This window comes from Clupea harengus, chromosome 22, assembly GCF_900700415.2.
Source record: "Clupea harengus chromosome 22, Ch_v2.0.2, whole genome shotgun sequence".
NCBI lineage: Eukaryota > Metazoa > Chordata > Actinopteri > Clupeiformes > Clupeidae > Clupea > Clupea harengus.
In genome coordinates this window covers 1048500-1070269 of record NC_045173.1, presented here as the reverse complement: position 1 = coordinate 1070269, position 21770 = coordinate 1048500, and the positions used below count along the sequence as shown (strand labels likewise).

Here is a 21770-nt window from a genome sequence, read left to right as displayed (position 1 = left end):
TGTTTTATGATATCTATACTTTGAAAGAGGACAACAGGCAGAACATGCATTATTCAACGTTATAAAATGTTTTATTTTCCACCTGTAAAATGACTACAGACCTCATGAAATTATACTTAACTCTCAGCCAGAATTTTTTTTTCTATTTTTATTTTATCATTATTTTCGTTATAGGTAGTCCATTTTATAATCAGTAGATACATTTTGCACAATGCTGGTGCTTGTATCACCATAAGCATGATGCTGTTGCAAACATCATTTTGTATTTGACTTTACAATCGTGGTTATTACTGATCAGTGACACAATGCAGAGACCTCTACGTACACTTCCATTGGGGGGAAAACTGAAACAAATGATTTTTCATTAGGCTCCTTACAGCACGAACATTCGTGTGAGTCAAGCAGTTATTATTTAACTGTAACCTGTAGCCTACACGTCTTTATTGCAGCCTAGGTAAGAACAGGCGCGTCCTTTCTGGGACAGGACAGATGGGTGGTGGAAGAGGTGTTATGCGGTCATATCCAGCTCCTCCCTGTACCTCGCTAAGCACCGTGTGGCAGGCTCACATTTGATCTCTAAGCACGCAAAGGCAGACTGTGAGATTTGCTTTCGCCGATAATTCCCTGGCCTCGGACTTTCTCTCACCGACAAGACAAACACAGCGGTAAACGATCTATTTGATTTTCGTTAACTTTCTTTTACTTTTGGGATCTCTAAATGCTCCTTTTTATTCACTGGCTTGACTGAACGCCACGAGAGATTGGAAAGTCCTCCGACTTGCATCTTCAAGCGAGGTTAAACAATTTTACATTTTCAATAAGAGTGCTTTACGGAGCTCCCTTAGTGTTATGATGGTATTTTTCCGAGCTACCTATGTGTTCCCTCGCGATGCTTTTGCATTACCTCCCAATAGTTTTGCGTTACATGGTAATACTTTTGCATTAGACTCATTATTGCAGGGGAATGCAAAAGTATACAAATGCGAGGTAACCTAAAGATATTGCGAGGTAATGCAAAAGTATTGCGAGGGAACGCAACATAGCTCAGAAAAAAAATCACCACCATGAACCTTTGGGAGCTCCATAGTAGTTTGTAGAATATGTATTAGTATAAGTAGTGAAAAATAGAGTGGATCTTCTGCTGCTGTTTTTGCAAAGAACGTGGGTGTACATTGGAGAATTTGACATTTTAGGGAGAGTGCACAATATAGCCTAGAATCGTAAGGTTATCAGTGACAACTTCTGGTTCAGACTTTACCACTGAAATTATGTGAGTTAATGTAATTAACGTAAATCAGGAATCGCCTCTTCCTTGCTTTACAGGTTTGGTTTTCGATTAACATTATTTGTATATTGTTGTTTGTTTGTAGATCTGTTGTTTCATGTATGTGCCGCATTAGCGTCGTGTTTTAAATCATACATGTTGGTTTAATCTGGAGGGTTAGGTAGTTTGGGCCTACCCTTCGTCACATGGCTGAAAATAAAATAGGTCATAGCACTGATTCGTCAAGGTAATCTGTGGGGTCTCAGGGAAAAAAATGATGGCCTATTAATTCGCTGAAATTAATAAATCGTAAATTTAAGACCATATCTAAAAACGCACAAAGTTACTAACTGAGGCACCAAGGTGGCGGGAGGTAAATCGTATTGCTAAATGTGAAACGAGCTCTCGTGTTAGGATGCGCCTTAAACCTGCTAATCCTAAACCTATAGCCTAATTAGCCTTCCACTGAAGGATTGGTTTAGGTAAAATAGTGAATACTATAAGAAGATGCGTTTATTTAAGTTTTATATTTATATTTATAGTTTTATACCTTTATATACCTAATTGATTTAAGCTAATAATGTCAAATAATGCTAAAATGCAAAAACGTTGCACACAAGTAAAAGTAGCCTAACCTATAACTGATTTGGAGACATAATTAAATGGACAAAATGGCAGTTATCTAAGGTAGAAGGTTAACTTTGAGTAGTATAGATGTGTTTCTATTTACACTCGGCACTGCCCAGGTTGAGGTTTTTGGCATGTGCTACTTTCCGAAAAGGTTTTCTGAACCTTTTACATTGAGGTACAGCCACCGACTACAGATATATATATTATATATATATATATATATATATATATTAGATATTGCTAAATGCTCCGTTTATTTAAGGATTAAAACTCATTGTTGCATTGTTTTGCAGTTGTTTATCCAAGACATACCTGACCATAAAACTCCAGCAATTATGAATTAAGATTTGCTGTAGAGTGTCGAGCTCTGTTAGGCGAGACTGAGTCCACATGCATGGGCAGTGCTGAGTATTCTGTTTAAAATGTCAGTTATTAATAATGAACAGCAAACCTATTCTCCGCAATACCATTCATGACACATGTTATATAATAGAGTAGATTGTCAGCATAACACAGAGTAGACAATGTGCAGTGGGATGAGTTCTATGAGAAAATGATGACTAAGCCCGTGAAACAGAATGATGTCCGATCAGATTTGATTCCATCTGACAACTTAATACCTTCACTGACTCCCAGCATGCCTTATCTCGGCACTGCAATTAAGATGTGCTGTGAAATATTCTTCACTGTTCTAGAAATCAGTGGTTTCCAATAGGGCCCAATCAGATCAGCAGTCAACTGAACACTGTGTAAAGTCTGTCAACTGAACACTGTGTGTAAAGTCTGTCAACTGAACACTGTGTAAAGTCTGTACACTGAACAATGTGTAAAGTCTGTACACTGAACACTGTGTGAAGTCTGTACACTGAACACTGTGTGAAGTCTGTACACTGAACACTGTGTGGGAAGTATGTTGATGTTGTGTGTCATTGCCATGTGACATGCCATCTGGCTAGTGGTGTCCGTCCTAGGGCATGCAGTCACCAAGGACTAAGCCTTTCCAGTACCGCAGGCCAATCTGATCATGACTGTTGAGTACAGTAATCTCAGATAATGTGCTATAAGCTTTTATAAATGCTCTATAACAGCTCATAACGATGGTGGCAATGGGAAGGATGGGAAGATGACAATATTAGATCATGACATCATGACAAAAGGAAAACAATTGGTGTGCACAAGTGGATCTTAGCGAGGTCAACTAAGCAACTCACAGTGATAAGATGTCTATATATTACATTTAAATAATCCTGAAATCTTTTTTTCAGCTTGCAAGTTTGGCTTGATGGTGGCCTTAGTCATTAGAGTATTACAGACATTACCACATCAAATAAAAGTCCTCTCTCATTTCTTTCCTTGTCTCTCCCTGACAGGAACTATTATGAGGAAACCTTTGGGGACTCCAGATCCTGTCAGGAGCCGAGGACCCTGCAGTTGTATTTCAAAGTAAGCGGCTGCACCATGTGCACAGGGCCCTAGGCCTGAAGCCACACCTGTTGGAGTTACACCAGCTCTCCCCTGCCCCCCCCCCCCCCCTCATCATGGTTCTCTGCGGCAGCACAGACATGGGCCAGTACGAGGCCCTCCGGAACCCCCGGCATATGAGATGTCACCGGCACCACATGCGCAGAAAATTCAGGCCATCCCGCATCCTGGGATTCGTCCTGAGTATGGTAGCGTTGGGAGTGGTCATCTTATGGAGTGCCTTGAGGGGGACACTAGTGCCCTCACACCAGAACTGGCTTTCCGGTTCATCTTCCTCTTCCTCGTCTTCCTCCTCCTTGTCTGATGCCAGCCTATTGTTGGAGACAGCGCCACACAGAACCCTGCTCTCCAGCAAACACCACGCCAACACCACTGCCTCGCCTGATGACCATCCCATTGCCATGCGCTCATCGGATGAGGGAGGGGACTATCCCACTGACCTGTTCTCCCTGGAGCAGAGGAGAGAAGGCTGGGTGGTGCTGCATATGTTTGGGATGTTGTACATGTTCATCTCCTTAGCTATCGTGTGCGACGAGTTCTTCGTGCCGGCGCTGACCGTCATCACCGAGAAGCTGGAGATCTCAGACGATGTGGCCGGGGCCACCTTCATGGCAGCCGGAGGCTCCGCCCCCGAGCTCTTCACCTCTGTCATCGGGGTCTTCGTCTCCCACAGCAACGTGGGCATCGGCACCATCGTGGGCTCGGCCGTCTTCAACATCCTGTTTGTCATCGGGATGTGTGCCATCTTCTCCAGGGAGATCCTCAACCTCACCTGGTGGCCCCTCTTTCGGGACGTGTCCTTTTACATCATAGGCCTGATCATGCTCATCATCTTCTTCTTGGATAACTACATCTCCTATTTTGAAAGCATTGGCCTGCTCTCGTGCTACATATCCTATGTGACCTTTATGAAGTTCAATGCTTCGGTCGAGGAAAAGGTCAAGGGCTTGTTGGGCCAGAACCAAGTGGATGAGCTGGATTCTGCACCCAAGGTAAGTGGGGTCAATTATAGTTAGCAGGGGGAGAAGAGCCTGGGTTCAGAAAGCAAGAGGTCTACACACAACTCACTTAGTCAACCATCTGATGATAGCCATGGCTTCACAGGTTAACAGTTACTACTAATTACTGAACTGTGGAATATTCTGGTCTTGTTTGACTTTGTTGTTTACTCTGTCCTTTGAGGTAGAGGTTACACAATGGTTTGCAGTGTGATGTTCTGAGGTTACTGGGGTGAGCCATCCAGAACCTTCCGCCTTCTTCTGTTGATAGATAAAGATTTGTCTTAAGATGGCACCTGTGCAGGGTTGGCTCTGCTGGTTCCTGTACGGCACATGTGCTGACTAAGCTCTGGTTTTGCCCGGGAACAGAGATGATCTTTAGGCTACCCAAGGACTTGGGTCCCAGCCAGATCAGTTGGCCATACTTACTGTGTGTAACAAGAGCAACCACACACTAGCTTACCTGACGAACACTAACTCCTCCTCCCAATCCCCCCAAGCACTCACAACAGGTCACAAGATTTCTTTTGGAAGCCAAGTGTCTCAAATGTTTTGGGTGTATAACGATTTAGAATTGAAATGTCTGTCAGTTTGACAATTCTGAAAAGGATGAAATGTATAGCTGGGTGAAAAGCCATATTTTAGTATTTTATATAAGCTATCTCCTTTGTGGCTAATGATCTATATTATCATGTGACATCAAATGTTAACACTTTATGAATTAAGAATTAAGAACTGTGTAGCATAATGTGTTTCTCACTCTGACTTTACTTGAATCATTTATTTTTGAATGTATATGTTTTATGACAACAAACAAACAAAAACAATGTGTCTCACCAATGATAAAGAGGACCCATAAGGAACCGTTTCTCTATTTGTGATGGGAATACAACCCTAGTTCCTATTTGTGACGGAACCACATTCTGACACAGTCATGTTCCTGTTTCGGCATAACAATATTGAGCTTGCAGACTGCTGAGTTGTCCAGCAGGACTCATCCAAAATTAGTTTGTTTTTGTTCCATTTCCCATAAACACACAGTATGACATGGACTGAAAAAGGTTGGTAGTGCTTGTGGGAAGTAAGGTGAAGCTTGATGTGACATCAACCCCATTTGGAAGAAGAACCCTTAGCTGCATGGCAAATATTCTCAGACAACATAACACGGACCAGCCACATGGCAGTAACCCAATCCCCCATAAATAGCATACCAAGATTTACATGTGAGAGTTCTATCTAAGCAACTAGATAAGGATTAAACCAGTTGTTAGGGTCTTTTATCAATGTTTTTAACATGTCAGTGTTGTCAAAATCCATTCCCCTGCATGATGGAACTAGAGGCTAATGTGAACATTCAGGCCTTACAGATTACAGATGAAACACTTTTCCCATTCACATCTGGGTGTACTGTACTGCATGCTGTAAGCTTGTGTAATGACTGGCTTACTGATCTATACTGGCTTCATTATGGGACACTGCTAACTGCACAGACAACACAAGTGATCACCACGGGTTCAGCAAAACCTGCATAATCAATAATACTAATCAATCTAATTCAGCCAATTAAAATTGGCTACCAAAGCAATGACTAACAGATATGGTGATGCATCTATTTCTCTGAAAGACATGTCCAACCTGTTGTGTTTCTTTTGTGCAGTTGGAGTCCGATTCATTACTTTCTGAAGTTATATGCAATCCGTCATACGGAGCACAGGTGAAGAGCAGTAGTTTCAGTTTGTTTCATCAGAGTAGAGATCCCCTCAAGCAAGCATCAGGGACATATACTGTACTCACGACCTCTTCAGTCTTGCACAAGAAACAGCCCAAATACTTTTATTGCACATGTAAGGATGTCATTCCATATTTTCCAAAGCATCCATATGCAACAGACATACAGTACATGATTCCAGCAAGCAGTACTTTTTAATGTACAATGTACAAACGTTGGACATCAGTATAACTACAAATAATCTATCATATGAAAATCATTAATAATCTATTGAATTAAAATGCATTGCTGTATCTACCCCAGTTATCACTTGTATGAGTAGAAATAGGTAATTTTGGGACACATCCTTTATCAGCCATAGCCATTCTTTTGTATTGTTTAACTTTTTGTACCAACTTCCTTGCTATAGACAGAAGCTGGTTTGATGTGGTCCAACAGGCCGTGAACTATAATGTTTGGCTGTTGTCCCTGAGCTAGTTCGGAGGTAATCCCAATTCAAGCTTGTGATCCAATTATCTTAACTAAATATAGACAGGTGCTTCTCACTGTCCTCTGGGAAATCACAAGCACCAGTTTGCACGAAGTATATACTGTAGCTCTCTCAAACATTTGAACATGTTGAGGTTTCGTCTGTTTAGTTTAAGGTCGGTGGTATACATAAAATTGAACTGAGACTGAAGTGGCGCTTAAGTGCACAAAATAGTTTGAAAGAGTTGTGTGTCAAGTCTGAAATACTTTTAATCCCTTATTAACTGCTTACCAAGAGTGACGACAACAAAACATGAAGAAGATTCTTAAGCTTGTCGTGACTAATTTAGAAGTGCTCAGATACTTTACACCCTGTAATCATTTTTTGGTTTGTTTTGAGTATCGTCTGAGTGTTTCAGTTTCAATAATTGCATAACTATTCACTACCCTGTTTGGGACTTGTCTTAGTCTCACTTTTAGAAGTAGTATAAAGTGGAGGTGAGTGGAGAAATGAAATCATGTACCGTGAGGTCTATGAAGAACAACAAGAAGAAGTTTTATAAGCATGAAATCATTGCAAATAATCAAAGGAAACAGATGTTAAGAACACAAATGGTCAGATAAGTGGATCATGACATAAAGGCAATATGAGGACATTTGTGTGCCCCTGTGTGTCATTATACCCAGTATAGGCAGTCTATATGTCTGGATAGTCTGTGTATCAAGTTATTCACTTAAGTTTAAGTATGCATGTTTTAGTATGCTCTTCATTAGTAAGCATTCTAATGGTAGTGGAGTTCTGGAATGCAACTGCAACAATGTCACCATTGCAACAGGGAGCAGATAAAAAAAGGCTACAAAACTTGGCAGGTGAAAGTAAGGTGTCACGTTGTGGCTCGCTAAGGTTGCTGTGGGAGTTCACACGAAAGGTTGAAAGTCACTTGTCTAAATGCGGTTATCTCTTACCATTAATCCTCTTTAGTTCTCCTGGGACTTTCTTCACCCAAGCATAGCCACTCCCAAACAGAGGCTCTACATCTTAGCCCGAGTTGCCACCGTGTCTTTCTGTCTATCTTTCCCCACATATAAGACAGCAGGTCATCAATCAGTGACACAATACAATTCATTACAATCTTACTTTTGGGGCAAACTGAGAATGTTGGCATGGTATGTCTCTCCTGTAAGGGATGAAATAGAAATTAGTCAAATGTGAGTTAAAGTCTAGAGTTCGGAAACAGAAGAAAACATATGGAATTAAAGTGATGGTTACACTGCAAATGTTTAATAAAAGTTGTATCAGAGCAAAGAAACGTTTAATGCAGCACAAAAGATCATTCAGATACGTCCATTTTTGTGTGAGACGATATAGTTAGGAGCCTCTAATGGTAGGGCTTTCTGCAGGGGAAAAGTGAAGTATTTAGTGCACATGGAGTTGACTGGGAAGCCTAGTTTAACAGAGGTAACATGGTGACAAGTCAGAGCACTTCATCTCAATCTGTTCAACCTTGCTAAAACTAACCTAACCTTGACATGAAGCTGCAGGTTTTAATTGCCTATTTGCAATGCAGTTAATGCAAACTTGAATCTAGAATTGTTCAGTATTGCCATGATAGTGGAAATGAGTTCCATGATATTTCTCTCTTTACCATCATTGAGATTCTGCTGGTTCTTGCACATGCATACATGCAGTGCATCCAGTGTATGTTTTTCTTTCTGTGACGACAGGTTCACTGCCGTTCAGGCTTCCCATATGGAATCGTTTCAGTTTCTGATGTCTGTTGAAGATTTTCTGAAGACCAATCAGCTCATGATACCAGCTCAGGATGTGTTTATGTGATTCTCCCTTGGGTATAAATCTTATTATAGAAAGCAAGATCTCAACCCCTTACTAGTTGGCTCAGAGTGCATTTAGATCATGTCCAAGAACTGAATTGTGTTATCCTTTCCTCAAGTGACACTTTAATTGTAAACTCTAAACGGGGATATGAAAATAATTGACCACAAGACAAGTATTCTCAATAGCTCATTCTGTGGAGGTTAGAGGAGAAATATATTTTTGGTTGGTCTAGTCACTTATCACGCTAGAGAACAGCTCTAGAACAGGCTTTGCCTCTATTTGGCCTGTTAGCTTAAGACTTACCAATCAGCTTACGGGAGGTGGGGAGAGAGGTAGGTGAGAGAGCTCCAGAAACGTGAGTGCTGTAACTCACAGCAGTGAGGGAGGAGAGGAGAGGAGGACTTATGGCCATGGAGAAACGTGCCGCTTCCTTAAGCTGCATCAGGACATCGGAGCGATTAGACTCAAATACCCTGCCGGTGCTCAAGTTCCAAAGAGGAGTCATGGAGTCATAGTGACAGATATTCAGACGTGTGAACACACATGCATATTCATGATGGGGTTCCCGTAATATTTGCAGTGTGTTAGGGCTAATCCTGTGTAGCGATAGCCTTTTACTAGTACAGGACTTGCTATGTGTGCAGGACCTGCTATGTGTTTTGTATGTGTTCAAAAGTCTTTCCAAAATACATCCTCCACTTTTTGTTCCATTCCTGAGGGAAACTTGAATACCTCTGATTAAGGGACAAGTTGGTTTCTGTTTTTTTAGGTTTCTTTGAGTGCTGTTCATTGCCCAACATATATCGCTTCTCTATTAGAATTTGTATGTAGCCTTGTTCACAGGGCACATTACGCTAATATTGCTAATATAGTTTTGTTAATAACCACTCATGAGAATGATATTGACATATTTTAGCCGTATAGGCATACTTTTAGTGCTTCATGAAGTTAATATTAAACATGAAGGTACAATCACCAATTTCATCATTAATTGGTGGTGTTGTCTACATATAAGGTAATTAACTCATCTCCTTGATTGCACTATTTAAACATTTGTGCTGGTCCGTCCATGAAATAAGCCCACAGGAGAAATGTCTGTCTGAGAGGATTTGCCTAGCTTCAAAGCAGAACAGTAAACATTTTCTGTGAACATGGAAAAGCTTTATTTCCCACAAGATGCAAATCACAAACAAAAATACTGCTTGCTATGGTATCATACTGTATCCACATTTAAGATAAGAAGAACACAGCAATTGTCTGTTCATGCAGATTTATGAAATGATAAGTACTGTATATGTCCTGTAAAAAAAGATGCTGGTTGGTCCTGACCCACTAAGCCTTGTTCAGTGTAAACACCAGTGTCTGCAGACTTAGTTATTGAACCAGGTGTTAGCATTGTCTGATTTTCTGAGTCAATCATTTTGGGTATACTCAGAAATCATAACAGATACCTTTTAAATCATTTTTGTGGAGGGTTTCAGTGCATTGGTACAATTTTAAATGATCTAGAATTGAAACAATTGAACTATAAAAAGGATTCTACTTATGAACAGGGCATGGTTTATCAGAGACCACCAATAGCAAGCTCTGCAGGCCCCTGTTCGGTTATAGCGAGCTGCAGGTCACTTTTCATTTCAACCAGGCACTGAAACAGTTAACTTTAGCATACAGCATCTCTTTCAGCACAGTGAAAGAGCTCATTAACAATTTGATAGTTTGAAATTTGGCAGTTTGGGTGTCTGTGTGAGATCCAGTCTGCAGACACAGTCTTTAGTTTAACATGTTTCACTGTACAAATGAATGGAGTATAAAGGTTATTTTCTGCTTTGCTCACACTATACCAAGCACACTATACCAAGCTACTTTCACTTTGGACCTGCCTAGTTTATTTCTGCAATTGTCTCCTAAGCAGCCATTCATTCATATAGCTAACCAGTCAGTAGCACAAAATGAATGTAGGATCATGCTTACATTTTTCTGTTCTCTCCTCTAAAGGACCCAGAACCTTCGAGTGATGAAAACAAGCTTTCGGTATGTTCATTTGGTTTGTTTTTGTGTTTTTCAAGTATTTTACCGTTGAGTATTTGTTGACATGAATCTTTGCCACCCAACCTTACCTGAAAGTGGGATTTACACGTCTAATTATATGAGCATAAAGCATGAATGGGAAAGCTAAAGTGCCACGGTTTGCTGACGTGGACTGGTGACTGCCCACAGGCCAAGCCCCGGCTGCAGAGAGGGGGAAGTTCTGCGTCCTTACACAACACCATGATGAGGAACAGCGTCTTCCAGCTCATGATCCACACTCTGGACCCGCTCAGTGACGGTACGGCACATTTCAACCTTTATACCACACCTCACAGTTAGGCCCATGAAGCATGCATGATTAAACCGCTGTCCTGACGTCTGGCTTGCGGCAAGGCATACTGCAAGGTCAGGAGCAATGTCCTGACTTTCTCTTAATGTTCTCAAATATACATTCAGACATTAGACCTTCTCTTAATGTTCTCAAATATACATTCAGACATTAGATCTTCTCTTAATGTCCTCAAATATACATTCAGACATTAGATCCTCTCTTAATGTCCTCAAATATACATTCAGATCTTCTGTAAAGCTGTTAGATAATAGTTATTGTTAATGAATTGGCGAAAGACAAACTGCTTTTGAGAGTTGCTGCCTAACGTGTTTAATGTTATGTTTTAATGTTATGTTTTAATGTTATGTTAATGCTTGGTTCATCCCACTGTACCCACAAGATGCACCTCAGGGTCAATTGGATGAAACTGAAATACAAGGTTCTGAATTTTGACCTAGTTGAACTAAAATGGTTTAGACCTCTGTGTTGTACACATGTAATTGATGAAATCAATTCAGTGGACTGTTGTGGCTCTTACACATTTGATCTAGCACATTTGGTTCCAAGATCTAGCTGGGAACATTCTTAAGCCAATCAGTGCCTTCAAGTAAACCTTGTGCAGGCCTATAAGACGCAAGATTGTCCATTCAAATTACATAACAAATATCCTTCAAATAGAGTGTACCATGTATTAAATGTTTCACATGTTGATTTAATTTATATATCATGAGAAAACTTCTGATCTTTAAAATATATATTTGCATGTTCATATGCACATACAGTCAAGCCGGAAAGTCTGCACACCCCTTTCACCTTCTCCACGTTTGATTACGTTCCAGAAATATTCTACAATAGATTGAGTTCATTATTTGTCTCACAATTCTACACAAAATAGCCCATAATGACAAAGTGAAAACAGGTTTTCAAACAGGTAAAAATCAAAATGTAAAATATCATATCTACACAAGTGTGCACCCCCTTTGAAATGACACCCAAACGTGAGCTGAGGTGCATTTTGTTTCCACTGATACTGCTTGAGATGTTTCTACAACTTAATTGGAGTCAACCTGTGATACATTCAATTGATTGGACATGATTGTCAAGCAGATGGGCCCCCCCTTATGTGCCGTGGTTCTGCTTAAGGTTTCTTCCTGATTAACAGGGAGTTTTTCCTTGCCCCTGTTGCCATTGTGCATGCACTAAGGGGGTTCAGGCCCTGGGCTCTGTGAAGCGCCTTGAGACAATTATATTGTTTTGGCGCTATATAAATAAAATTGAATTGAATTGAATTGAATTGAATTTAATTTAATTTAATTTAATTTAATTTAATTTAATTGGGGATTGCCAACACCTGCCTATATAAGGTCTCTACAGCCTTACAGTTCCCAAAGAGCACAGTGGCGACCATCATTCGTAAATCGATGAAGTTTGGAACCACTAAGAATCTTCCAAGACTTGGACGCCCGGCCAAACTGAGCAATCGGGGAAGACGGGCCTTGGCCAGAGAGGTGAGCAGGAAACCGAGGGTCACTCTGACAGAGCTCAAGCGTATCATTGTGGAGATGGGAGAACCTTTCAGAAGATCAACCATCCAGGCAACACTCCACCAATCAGGCCTTTATGGTAGAGTGGCCGGACGGAAGCCCCTCTTTAGTAAAAGGCACATCACAGCCCTGGAGTTTGCCAAAAGGCACCTAGAGGACTCTCAAACCATGAGAATCAAGATTTAGGCCAAAATTTTAACTTTTTGGCCTGAATACCAAGCGTCACGTCTGGGGGAAACCAGGCACCGCTCATCACCTGGCTAATACCACCCCTACAGCATGGCGATGGCATCATCATCACCTGGCTAATACCATCCCTACATTAAAGCATGGAGGTGGCATGGTGCGGGGATGTGACATGAACTCAATCTATTGTAGTATAAGTCTGTAACGTAATGAACTCAATCTATTGTAGTATAAGTCTGTAATAAACGTAAAAAACATGGAGAAGGTGAAAGGGGTGTGCAGACTTTCTATAGGAAAAGCAGCTAACTGAGTGAATGGTTTCTGTGTGTTTCAGGGAGATTCAAGGAGAAAGCCTCTATAATGCACAAAATAGCCAAGAAGAAAGGCGAAGGCGAAGGTGAAGATAGCAACGGTGTGGGTTGGTGCTATCTCATGTTGTAGGAATAGCAGCGTCACAACAGCAAACCTTGATTTTTCACATGAATATAAATCTTCTAAAAATGATGATTTGCAGACTGCATCTGTCCGGTATCCTCAACTGTATATTTCTGTCTCACCTCCTCAGATAAAAATCTCCCCAACAGCTCCAATGTAGCAGTGGAGGTCACCCCACCCATGAATGGCAGTATAGGTGGAGAAGGGGTAAGGACATGAGTGCAGTGTGCTCCTCACACACAGTGTGTCTCCTACAAGCATGGTGTAGGACTAAATGAGTGCCTGAAACTCACGGCATGGCGGGTGCATTGGTTCCAGCGTATGTGTATCAGTCAGCCCAGCGTATGTGTATCAGTCAGCCCAGCGTATGTGTATCAGTCAGCCCAGCGTATGTGTATCAGTCAGCCCAGCGTATGTGTATCAGTCAGCCCAGCGTATGTGTATCAGTCAGCCCAGCGTATGTGTATCAGTCAGCCCAGCGTATGTGTATCAGTCAGCCCAGCGTATGTGTATCAGTCAGCCCAAGAGGAATTCATCATCAAATACTGAAGCAGAGAGCAGCCTTTTAACACATCAAAAAAGAAAAGAAAAAGGTGCAGAGTGCTCCCCGGTGAAGAGCAAGATGTGTTCAGTCTCATTCAGACCATCACAAGTCTACACTCTGCATCAGCATTTGATGGTGTGCATTTGGGTCTTCTTGGACCGACTCTTACAAGAATATTAAGCACTTTTATTATATGACATGCAATAGAATTTTGATTGATAAATATGTGGTCATATGTTTTTGGTTTATTTGGTTATTCATGTGATTTTATAAAGGCAATGACCATAGAACATAGAATTTCAGGACAATAATCAAAGTTTTTTTGAAGCTTCGATTATTGTCCTTAAATCAGAGACATGTTATGATGTGGTTCTAGTTGGAAGCCGGAGCCATGTTTGTATTTGTGTATCATCCAGGAGGAGGAGGAGGAGGATGAGGACCAGCCCCTGAGTTTGGCATGGCCGGAAACCACCCGCAAGAGATTGACATACCTCCTCATCTTCCCCATCATCTTCCCTCTGTGGCTCACGCTACCCGACGTCAGGAGAGAGGTGAGATCTTTCGCTCCTTCAGGCCTTTAGTACTGTTGTGAGACAGAGACTACTGGAAACATCAACGTCATGAATGTCAAGCAAGCTTCATGAAGCACGGAAGCAGCAACATAACATTTGTGGCAGTTTAACTTGTGGCCATTTTCCAGCTAATACTCAGGGATAAAGGAAACTCATTTTAGTTGGTTTAGAATACATTTATATAACATCATACAATAGAGGGTGAATGGACTGCCACCAAAAAGTTTCATAAGATTCCAGAGTACTTGCTCCACATTGCTAAGCAATGCATAAACAAACTGCAAGTTAAATCTGTAAAAAGTGAAATGATGCAGTATAGTATAACAAGTTTAAGTCTTTTATTATAACACCAACATCTCGTGGAATTTTTCTTACCTAATTAGTTTGCTGGTCTGGAACTACTTGCTGTATAATTAAAACGAAATAGTGTGTATGGCTGTAATTTATTTTTCTATAAATACACAAGGAGTACTGACACTTTTTCTGATTTTAATTTATTATGAAGTCTTGCCGTTGTCATCCAGCTTTGGAATGTTGTAGAAGTTAAATATGATCAAGCAACAATAAACTGAATAAAGTGTATTACTGAAGGGCATTGCATCTTTTTGCAGCCTTTTGTCAGAATTAACACTATGAATGTTAACTAGATGGATAATAATGTTCTAATGCAGTCATCATCCATTTCCCTTCAGTCCGCCCAGAAGTTCTTCCCCATCGCCTTCATTGGGTCTATAAGCTGGATCGCTGCCTTCTCCTACCTGATGGTGTGGTGGGCTCACCAGGTGAGCATTTGACAGGCCTACTCCATCATCCATTCTGTCTCATTCATAATTGTCCTGTGCACACGCCCTATGGTGAAAGAGGATATTTAGTTCTCTGTAGGTTACAAGGTTACAATTATGAATCTTACTTCAAGTACACTCAACTGCATAAAAGTCATGACAGTCACCATCTGTTATATTTCAGAACATACTGTTAGACTCAAATGTGTCTCAATAGTTTCTAACTGAAAAGACTTCATTAGCCTCACTAATAGCCTGATACCACCAAACCCAATTGATTATATGCATCAATGTACAGAAGATACAGTGAATTTTCCCCATAAACTGTAGTAATCTGAAAAAAGTGTTTTTTACATAACAAGTGGTGTATTTTACTGAACCATATATTTTCTTTTAGAATTCACACCACATCAAAATGTTTTAGAACGTATGACCTGAGGTCTAACATTTGATTGATTGCACCAGGTCATGTTCCCGGTAATATTAGACAGTTTGATGAAAAAAGGGGCCTGCTATAAAAATCCTCTTATCCTAAAGCCAATTAGCTGTTCTTGGCAAGCAGACGAAACCCTCTAAAGTCCTCTCGCTGCTTAATCCACACAAAGAGTCAACAATGCAAGAGATATACAGTTCCGGGTGCAATGCTTTCATCACTACTCCCAACAATACTGTTAAATACAACAATATATAATGCAACTACTGCACAAGGGGTTTGGTGGTTGAAGTATAATATATTGTTGATGTGGTTTGTAATAAATATGAGGCATTTGTACACGTACTTAAGATATTGTGCTTGACAATACTTCCATGCTTAACTTTTATTAGCTTTTTTAAGGGAAAATGTTTTACTGTCATTGTCATTTTCTTTTGCAGGTTGGAGAGACCATGGGGATTACAGAAGAGATTATGGGATTGACTATATTAGCAGCTGGGACCTCAATCCCTGACCTAATCACCAGTGTGATAGTGGCTCGCAAAGGTCTTGGAGACATGGCCGTGTCAAGTTCTGTAGGGTCCAACATATTTGACATCACAGTTGGGTAAGGGAGATAAACAGAATGCTGTGCTTGCTCTAAGGGGGTCCAGGCTCTGGGCTCTGGAAAGCGTCTTGAGACAATTGTATTGTTTTGGCGCTATATAAATGACATTGAATTGATGACATCCCACCTGGTTTTCAGTGACTCATGAAGACACAGACCAGCAGAACGAGACAGAGAAAGAGAATTAAACGGAGATTTTGGAATTATAAAGTTCTAATTTAAATGACACTGCTTTGGAATATATAGCTCTAAAGCTCTAAATGTGTCGCATACATTCGGTGGCTTATGGATAACACACCATGAACATTTCAGTGTCAAAATAATTCCAAGATGGCAAATTGCATTTAACTTTAAAGACCTATCAAGTTTAGGAGATGGCAAAACTAAAAGCTGTATATGACTGTGAAATCAAGCAGTTTTATCAAACCAGACACAGTAGTGCATACCTTTGTCATTCCTAAAATGTCCATTCCTGTTTGCAGTACAATTTTTGGAACCTTTTCCAAAACCAAGAATGAGTGACTCACTATTCCATGTCCTCTCCATAGGCTGCCATTCCCCTGGTTGCTGTGGTCCATTTTAAACGACTGGGCGGCGGTGTCAGTGAGCAGTGCTGGGCTCTTCTGCGCTATTGTGCTGCTCTTCCTCATGCTGCTGTTCGTCATCATCTCCATCGCTTCCTGCAAGTGGAGGATGAGCAAGCTGCTGGGTTGCCTCATGTTCCTGCTGTACTTCGTCTTCCTCATCGTGTCCGTCATGCTGGAAGACAAAATCATCGCCTGTCCAGTGTCCATCTGAGCGTGAGACTCCTGGCCTCCCCTACCCCCAACCAACCATGAGACTTAACAATATACACGCTATGTGCACGTACATGCATGTGCTGACATCAACATCTTACTGTGGATGCCACTGCAGCCGTCTTCTATTCTTTCGTACCAAAACACGAAGACACCGCTCTCCCGTTCGCCGTCCCCTAACATGGGGTTAGGTCCACAGGAAATCAAGAGCAGACACAAAACCTAAATAAAACATCAGAGTTAAAACGATACAGCTCTGAGTGGTCTACATAGAAATGCCCATATATAGTTTTTCATCAAGTGATACTGGTGGAATTGTCTTTGGAGATGAAAAAGAGAGACTGCTGACTGCTTTTTCCCAGCTCAGGACATAAAAGCAGCCATTGCAGACTGGCCCAGTCAGTCCAAAATGCTGCTGCTGCTGCTGCTGCTGCTGCTGTGATCTGGAGCAGGAGCACATAGAATAACTGAACTATGGTGAGACCAGAATTCTGAAGACACAAAGACATGAGGACACGATGCTACAGTGATGCAGGAGCAAGTGATGGCAGTGTTGAGCCCAGAAGGACAACCCAGTCTAAAAGAGGAGAAAGAGAGCATCTTTGTCTTAGGAGGCGTAAGGCATGTCCTCAGAAACTGTATATTAGTGCTGACAATGCCAGTCAAAGCAATATATCTATCTATTAATGTGTATTTACTGTCAATTATATGTATATTTATAACAATCCAATTGGAAACAGAAGCAAATCCAACCAGAAGCCTTTTGTCGCAACAATGAATGTAAAATCTCACACTTGGTTTTCAGCGCTCGCTTGGCGACTACATTTGCTTCGTGTCATGGTTTGGTGTTGATCAGTCACTTGGATGTTTGTTTGTTTGTTTGTTTGTTTGCTTGAGTGTTTTATTTGTTTGCATCAAATTTTAATATCCATTAACCAATGGCCACAAGCCATATTAAGAATAGTACTTGGATTTGTAGTTATGTATCTAATGAAGCCACCTGTTGTTTCAGACTGTGACAGGAACACACTCAGACACATTCACACAAACATGCACAAAATGTAAGCAAGCATACAGGTGGAAACTGGTGGAATCATTTCATAAAAAAGTGTTTTAATGTAATAATATATGGCAGTCCATCCTGTTCACATTCCAGATTAAGTTTTGTATCCGTAGACTCAAATGAATGATCATTATCAAAACCAGTGTTCCCAATGGCCGCTCATATAGCACTTAATCATGTCAATTATGTAATTATGGGTTTTTAGGTTCACATATCAAATGCATATGTTTCTTATATCACATTGAAACTACATAATTTGTTATTAAAATGTAGGGAGCTCTTTCAGTATGCACACTTATACATAGAGTAGTTATCGGTCTCAAGCAGTATTCTCCAAACTGTCATCGCAGCTTGTATCCCTAGGCACAATGATGAACAAAGCTCATATATATGTGATATAGCGTGTATGATGTATAAATTGGCCTGTGCAGTGCACTGCACCTTGCATGAAATATGCTCTTTTTCAATCGTTCAATGTGTTTGTGTTCAACTGCTATGCAATACAAACTCACAATACAAACTGCAATACTGCTATGCAGTTGAACTGGGTACCCATGAGCACATTCCATGTTTTTTTGCAGATCTTGATGTAAGCATTTCAGCTACCATCACCTTTGCAGTCCAATTCTGAGTGTTTTATAGATAAGGGAACATGTATATTTTATCCATTTCAGTTGTACATTTGACTTGACCAATACTGAAAATAAACTGAATTCTAAAGAGACACTGTGTGGTGTTAACATGGCCAGTGGTCATGATAAAAACAGTCAGACAGTCAGACCATGTCTGTGTGAATTACAGCAGGGAAACCCTATTCACAATAGTGAATTCGTTGAAAGAATGGATGCAGATGCCCAAAGCACTTACATAGGGGCCTCATCTCCTCACTATGTAAGTGTAGTACCCACCTGGAAGAGGGTAGGAGACCTGTTGAACTAAGGACACCGGAGCCACCAGAAGGTAAGGTAGTTGCCATTTGAATTGCATGTGAATTGTTAATAGTTGTTTATAATACTTCATCTCTTACAGTTTTTCACAGTTGTTAATACTCAAAATACGAAAATTCGGCACAATTTGCACAACCTTCACTTCATGTACCAATCGCTCGACCCAATTTGGCACTACTTCACACTCCCTTATCTGCATTAGACTCTGATTTTCCTTGTTTACACTCTGATGTTAATTACACATCACCTTGTTGTCAAAACACTACACACAATGTTCAGTTGTTGCACACACTTCTCAAGTAAAATCTCAAAGCATCAACCTACAACACACAAATAGTCAAATCTCTAAACATTCGGGTCGGTTGAGCAATTTGCAATGAGGACTGCAGCATAAAAGTGCCTTGAGCCTCTGTTTTGTTTGGTAAACAATGGAGAACTTTGAAGAGATCAACAACCAGAGAAGGAGAGGGGTAAGAGTGAGAGGAGGAGGAAGAGGAGGACAAGAAGGACGGGGACAAGGGGGAGGAGGAGGAAGAGGATGAGAAGGACAAGGAGAAGAAGGAGGAGGAGAAAGAAGAAGGAGAATGGTCATCTCTAATGAGATTTGGGCCGCTGTGGTAGACCATGTGCTCAACCATGGTTTGAGCATGAGGGAGGCTGGCCAGAGTGTCCAACCAAATCTCAGCCGCTTCACAGTTGCTGCCATCATTAGAAACTTCAGGATGGAGAACAGGTACGAAATCTATTTGCCTTGTGTACTGTAATACTGCATATCAATAGAATACATTGTGCTTACAGTATTTGTATTTTGCAGGACTGAAAGTGAACCACACCGTGGAGGAAGAACACACACTTTCACCGGCGAACAGGAGACTGAAATTGTAAATATGGTTTGAGAGAACAACGGTATCACACGGTTTACAGTACTGTACTGTTCTCTGTGTGTACCGAAATAAAACTTTTTTTGCTGCATATTTGTGTGCTGTTTTATGTTTGACTATGAAAAAAGTAGGCCTACACTGAGACATTTTACTAAAGGAGAAATGGCTCATTCTCCAGAGTCATTGTCATTCATGGTCTTCCATTTCGATGATTGTGTTTTCAATTTTGCACTGCAGTGTGCTCTAAATGCTTGGTAGTGTGCAGCAAATGCTTAGTTGTGTGTACTCAATGAATGTATGTGTGTGTCTTTTGAAAATATGTCTGTGTGTACCAAATGAAAACACGAGTTCCATTTTGTGAACAGTCAAGAGATTTGATGGCAGAGTCATCTTGCAAAGGGAGTGTCAGGTTTAGCATTTTGTGTGTGAGGTTTTCAGTTTTCTGTGTGCAGTTTTGAGAAAGCCGTTATTGTTTTGAAAAACGTGTGTTAACAATTGTGAAAAACTGTAAAAGACAAGTGGCAATGTGGTTTCACATTGATTAGGTTTGCAGTTCTTACTCCATACTCCATAAATCTGCAGTAAGACTTCAGTGTGGGAAAGACATTCACTTAACGCACAGCAATCAGTAGAACAGCAAATCCGTTGTCATAGAACTATGATCTCTCAACTTTCCATTGCTACACTAGTCCCAGTATGGTTTATAGTTGTGTGAGAGAAATATAGTATTATTATTATTTAGATAACATGTTTTTTCATATACACAAACAGATAGGCTAGCCTACTTCACTTCCACAATATTTTATATCGAGCAGTAAGATATCGATTAGTCACTTTGGCCTATGACAGTAGGTATGGGTAATGTTTGTATTTTAAATGTGATTATGAACTGCAGCGGTCAAAGACAAGCGGGTAAGTGTTTACATAAGAGTGCTATGTAACAATTACACAAGTTCAGCCCAGCCTTAAAATAGTAGGCTATAACATGTACCCTACATAACACAGTTTTCACGCATCAGCTGCGAACACCGTGCTGACATCTACTGGCCAAACTGTAGGTCTGTTATGGCCCTTGAGCTGTTACATGAAACAGGCCTAGCCCTATTACAGATCTAAATATTAAGTTCAGCATTCGCTTGCACTTGGCATTCGTTTGCACTTGGCTGTTGTCAACTGTCGATGCTGCTGATTGGCGGCTTGCTTGCATGACCTTCCTTTTGGCAGTGTCCCAACATAGATTAGAATACAGATGATGAACAAGCTAACCAGCAAGCAAGCCTCCAAAGGCCCTGTACGGGCCCCCTTAGGGCTGGCACAAGGGCCCTTTGAGGGCTTCCCATGCAGGGTCCCTGAGATTTTGCTCATTGGCAAAGTGCTGGCCCCTCAAAGAGCAAATAGGCTTATATGCAACAACAATGTGAACCGTGTTGGGTAGAACGGTGTCTTTTTATATTTAATGTTTTACATTTAATGTTTGTAATATAAAGGTAGCTTACCTGTTACAACGCTCCTTAATACCAAGTTCTGAAATGGCCTCTTTTTGTGGGTTCCATTCCAGTTCATTAAAATGGCCAAAGAATGCCCAATAACTGCCTAGAATTCGCCTGGTAGCAACCTGGGTGTTGTATCCCCCAATTGTTCCAAGGTAATTGGTCTAACAGGGAGGGAAGACTCAAACATAAGTAATAATAGCAATAATACGAATAATAATTATATGAACTGTTGCACTGTTAAAAGATTGGGTTCAGGACGAAAGATTGTTTCAATGGCTCACTCTCTCTGACTATTGACATACCCAGGGCCGGATTAACAATTTTCTGTGCCCTGGGTACAATCAATTATCTGTTGACTGCAACAGTGAAATAAAGCAGACAGCTAGGGAAGCCTTAACTTAAAACCAGAGAACATTTTAAAAATGCAAAAATGTGAAATTATCACCAGCCATGAAGCAGGCAATTAGTGTGTATTGAGTAAAAGTAAACCACTGGCTACACTGTTGCATGTAATTTCAAAGTCAAGATCATGTTTATTGTATCACAATTCAACTTTTGATGATATATCCTTATTATTTTATTTACAGTTTTTCTCGATTGATTACATTCAAAAACTGGAACTTATGGCACAATGACCACAACCTGTAACTCATGTGCCAACTCCCTAAACCAATTCTGCTAAACTATAAGCACAATTATCTGCTTTAGACACAAATTTC

The 21770-nt window shown here is 40.7% G+C and overlaps 1 protein-coding gene across 9 annotated transcripts; it reads left to right on the top strand.

The window, feature by feature from the left end:
• Window positions 1-18454, top strand: LOC105893815 (sodium/potassium/calcium exchanger 2-like). 9 transcript variants are annotated; one of them, XM_031559950.2, is made up of 12 exons: window positions 1-795; window positions 3265-4368; window positions 6032-6088; window positions 10404-10439; window positions 10626-10734; window positions 11168-11206; window positions 12832-12894; window positions 13063-13139; window positions 13893-14027; window positions 14741-14830; window positions 15704-15870; window positions 16419-18454. In XM_031559950.2, exons 2-12 carry the CDS (start codon window positions 3433-3435, stop codon window positions 16666-16668), a joined length of 1959 nt encoding a protein of 652 aa, XP_031415810.1. In that variant the 5' UTR covers window positions 1-795; window positions 3265-3432; the 3' UTR covers window positions 16669-18454. The 9 variants fall into 9 exon arrangements, with proteins under 9 accessions (XP_031415810.1, XP_031415808.1, XP_031415807.1 ...); XM_031559948.2 differs by having other exon boundaries at window positions 2-665; window positions 12832-12915; XM_031559947.2 differs by having other exon boundaries at window positions 2-795; window positions 12832-12915.
• Window positions 18455-21770: the final 3316 nt, after the last annotated feature.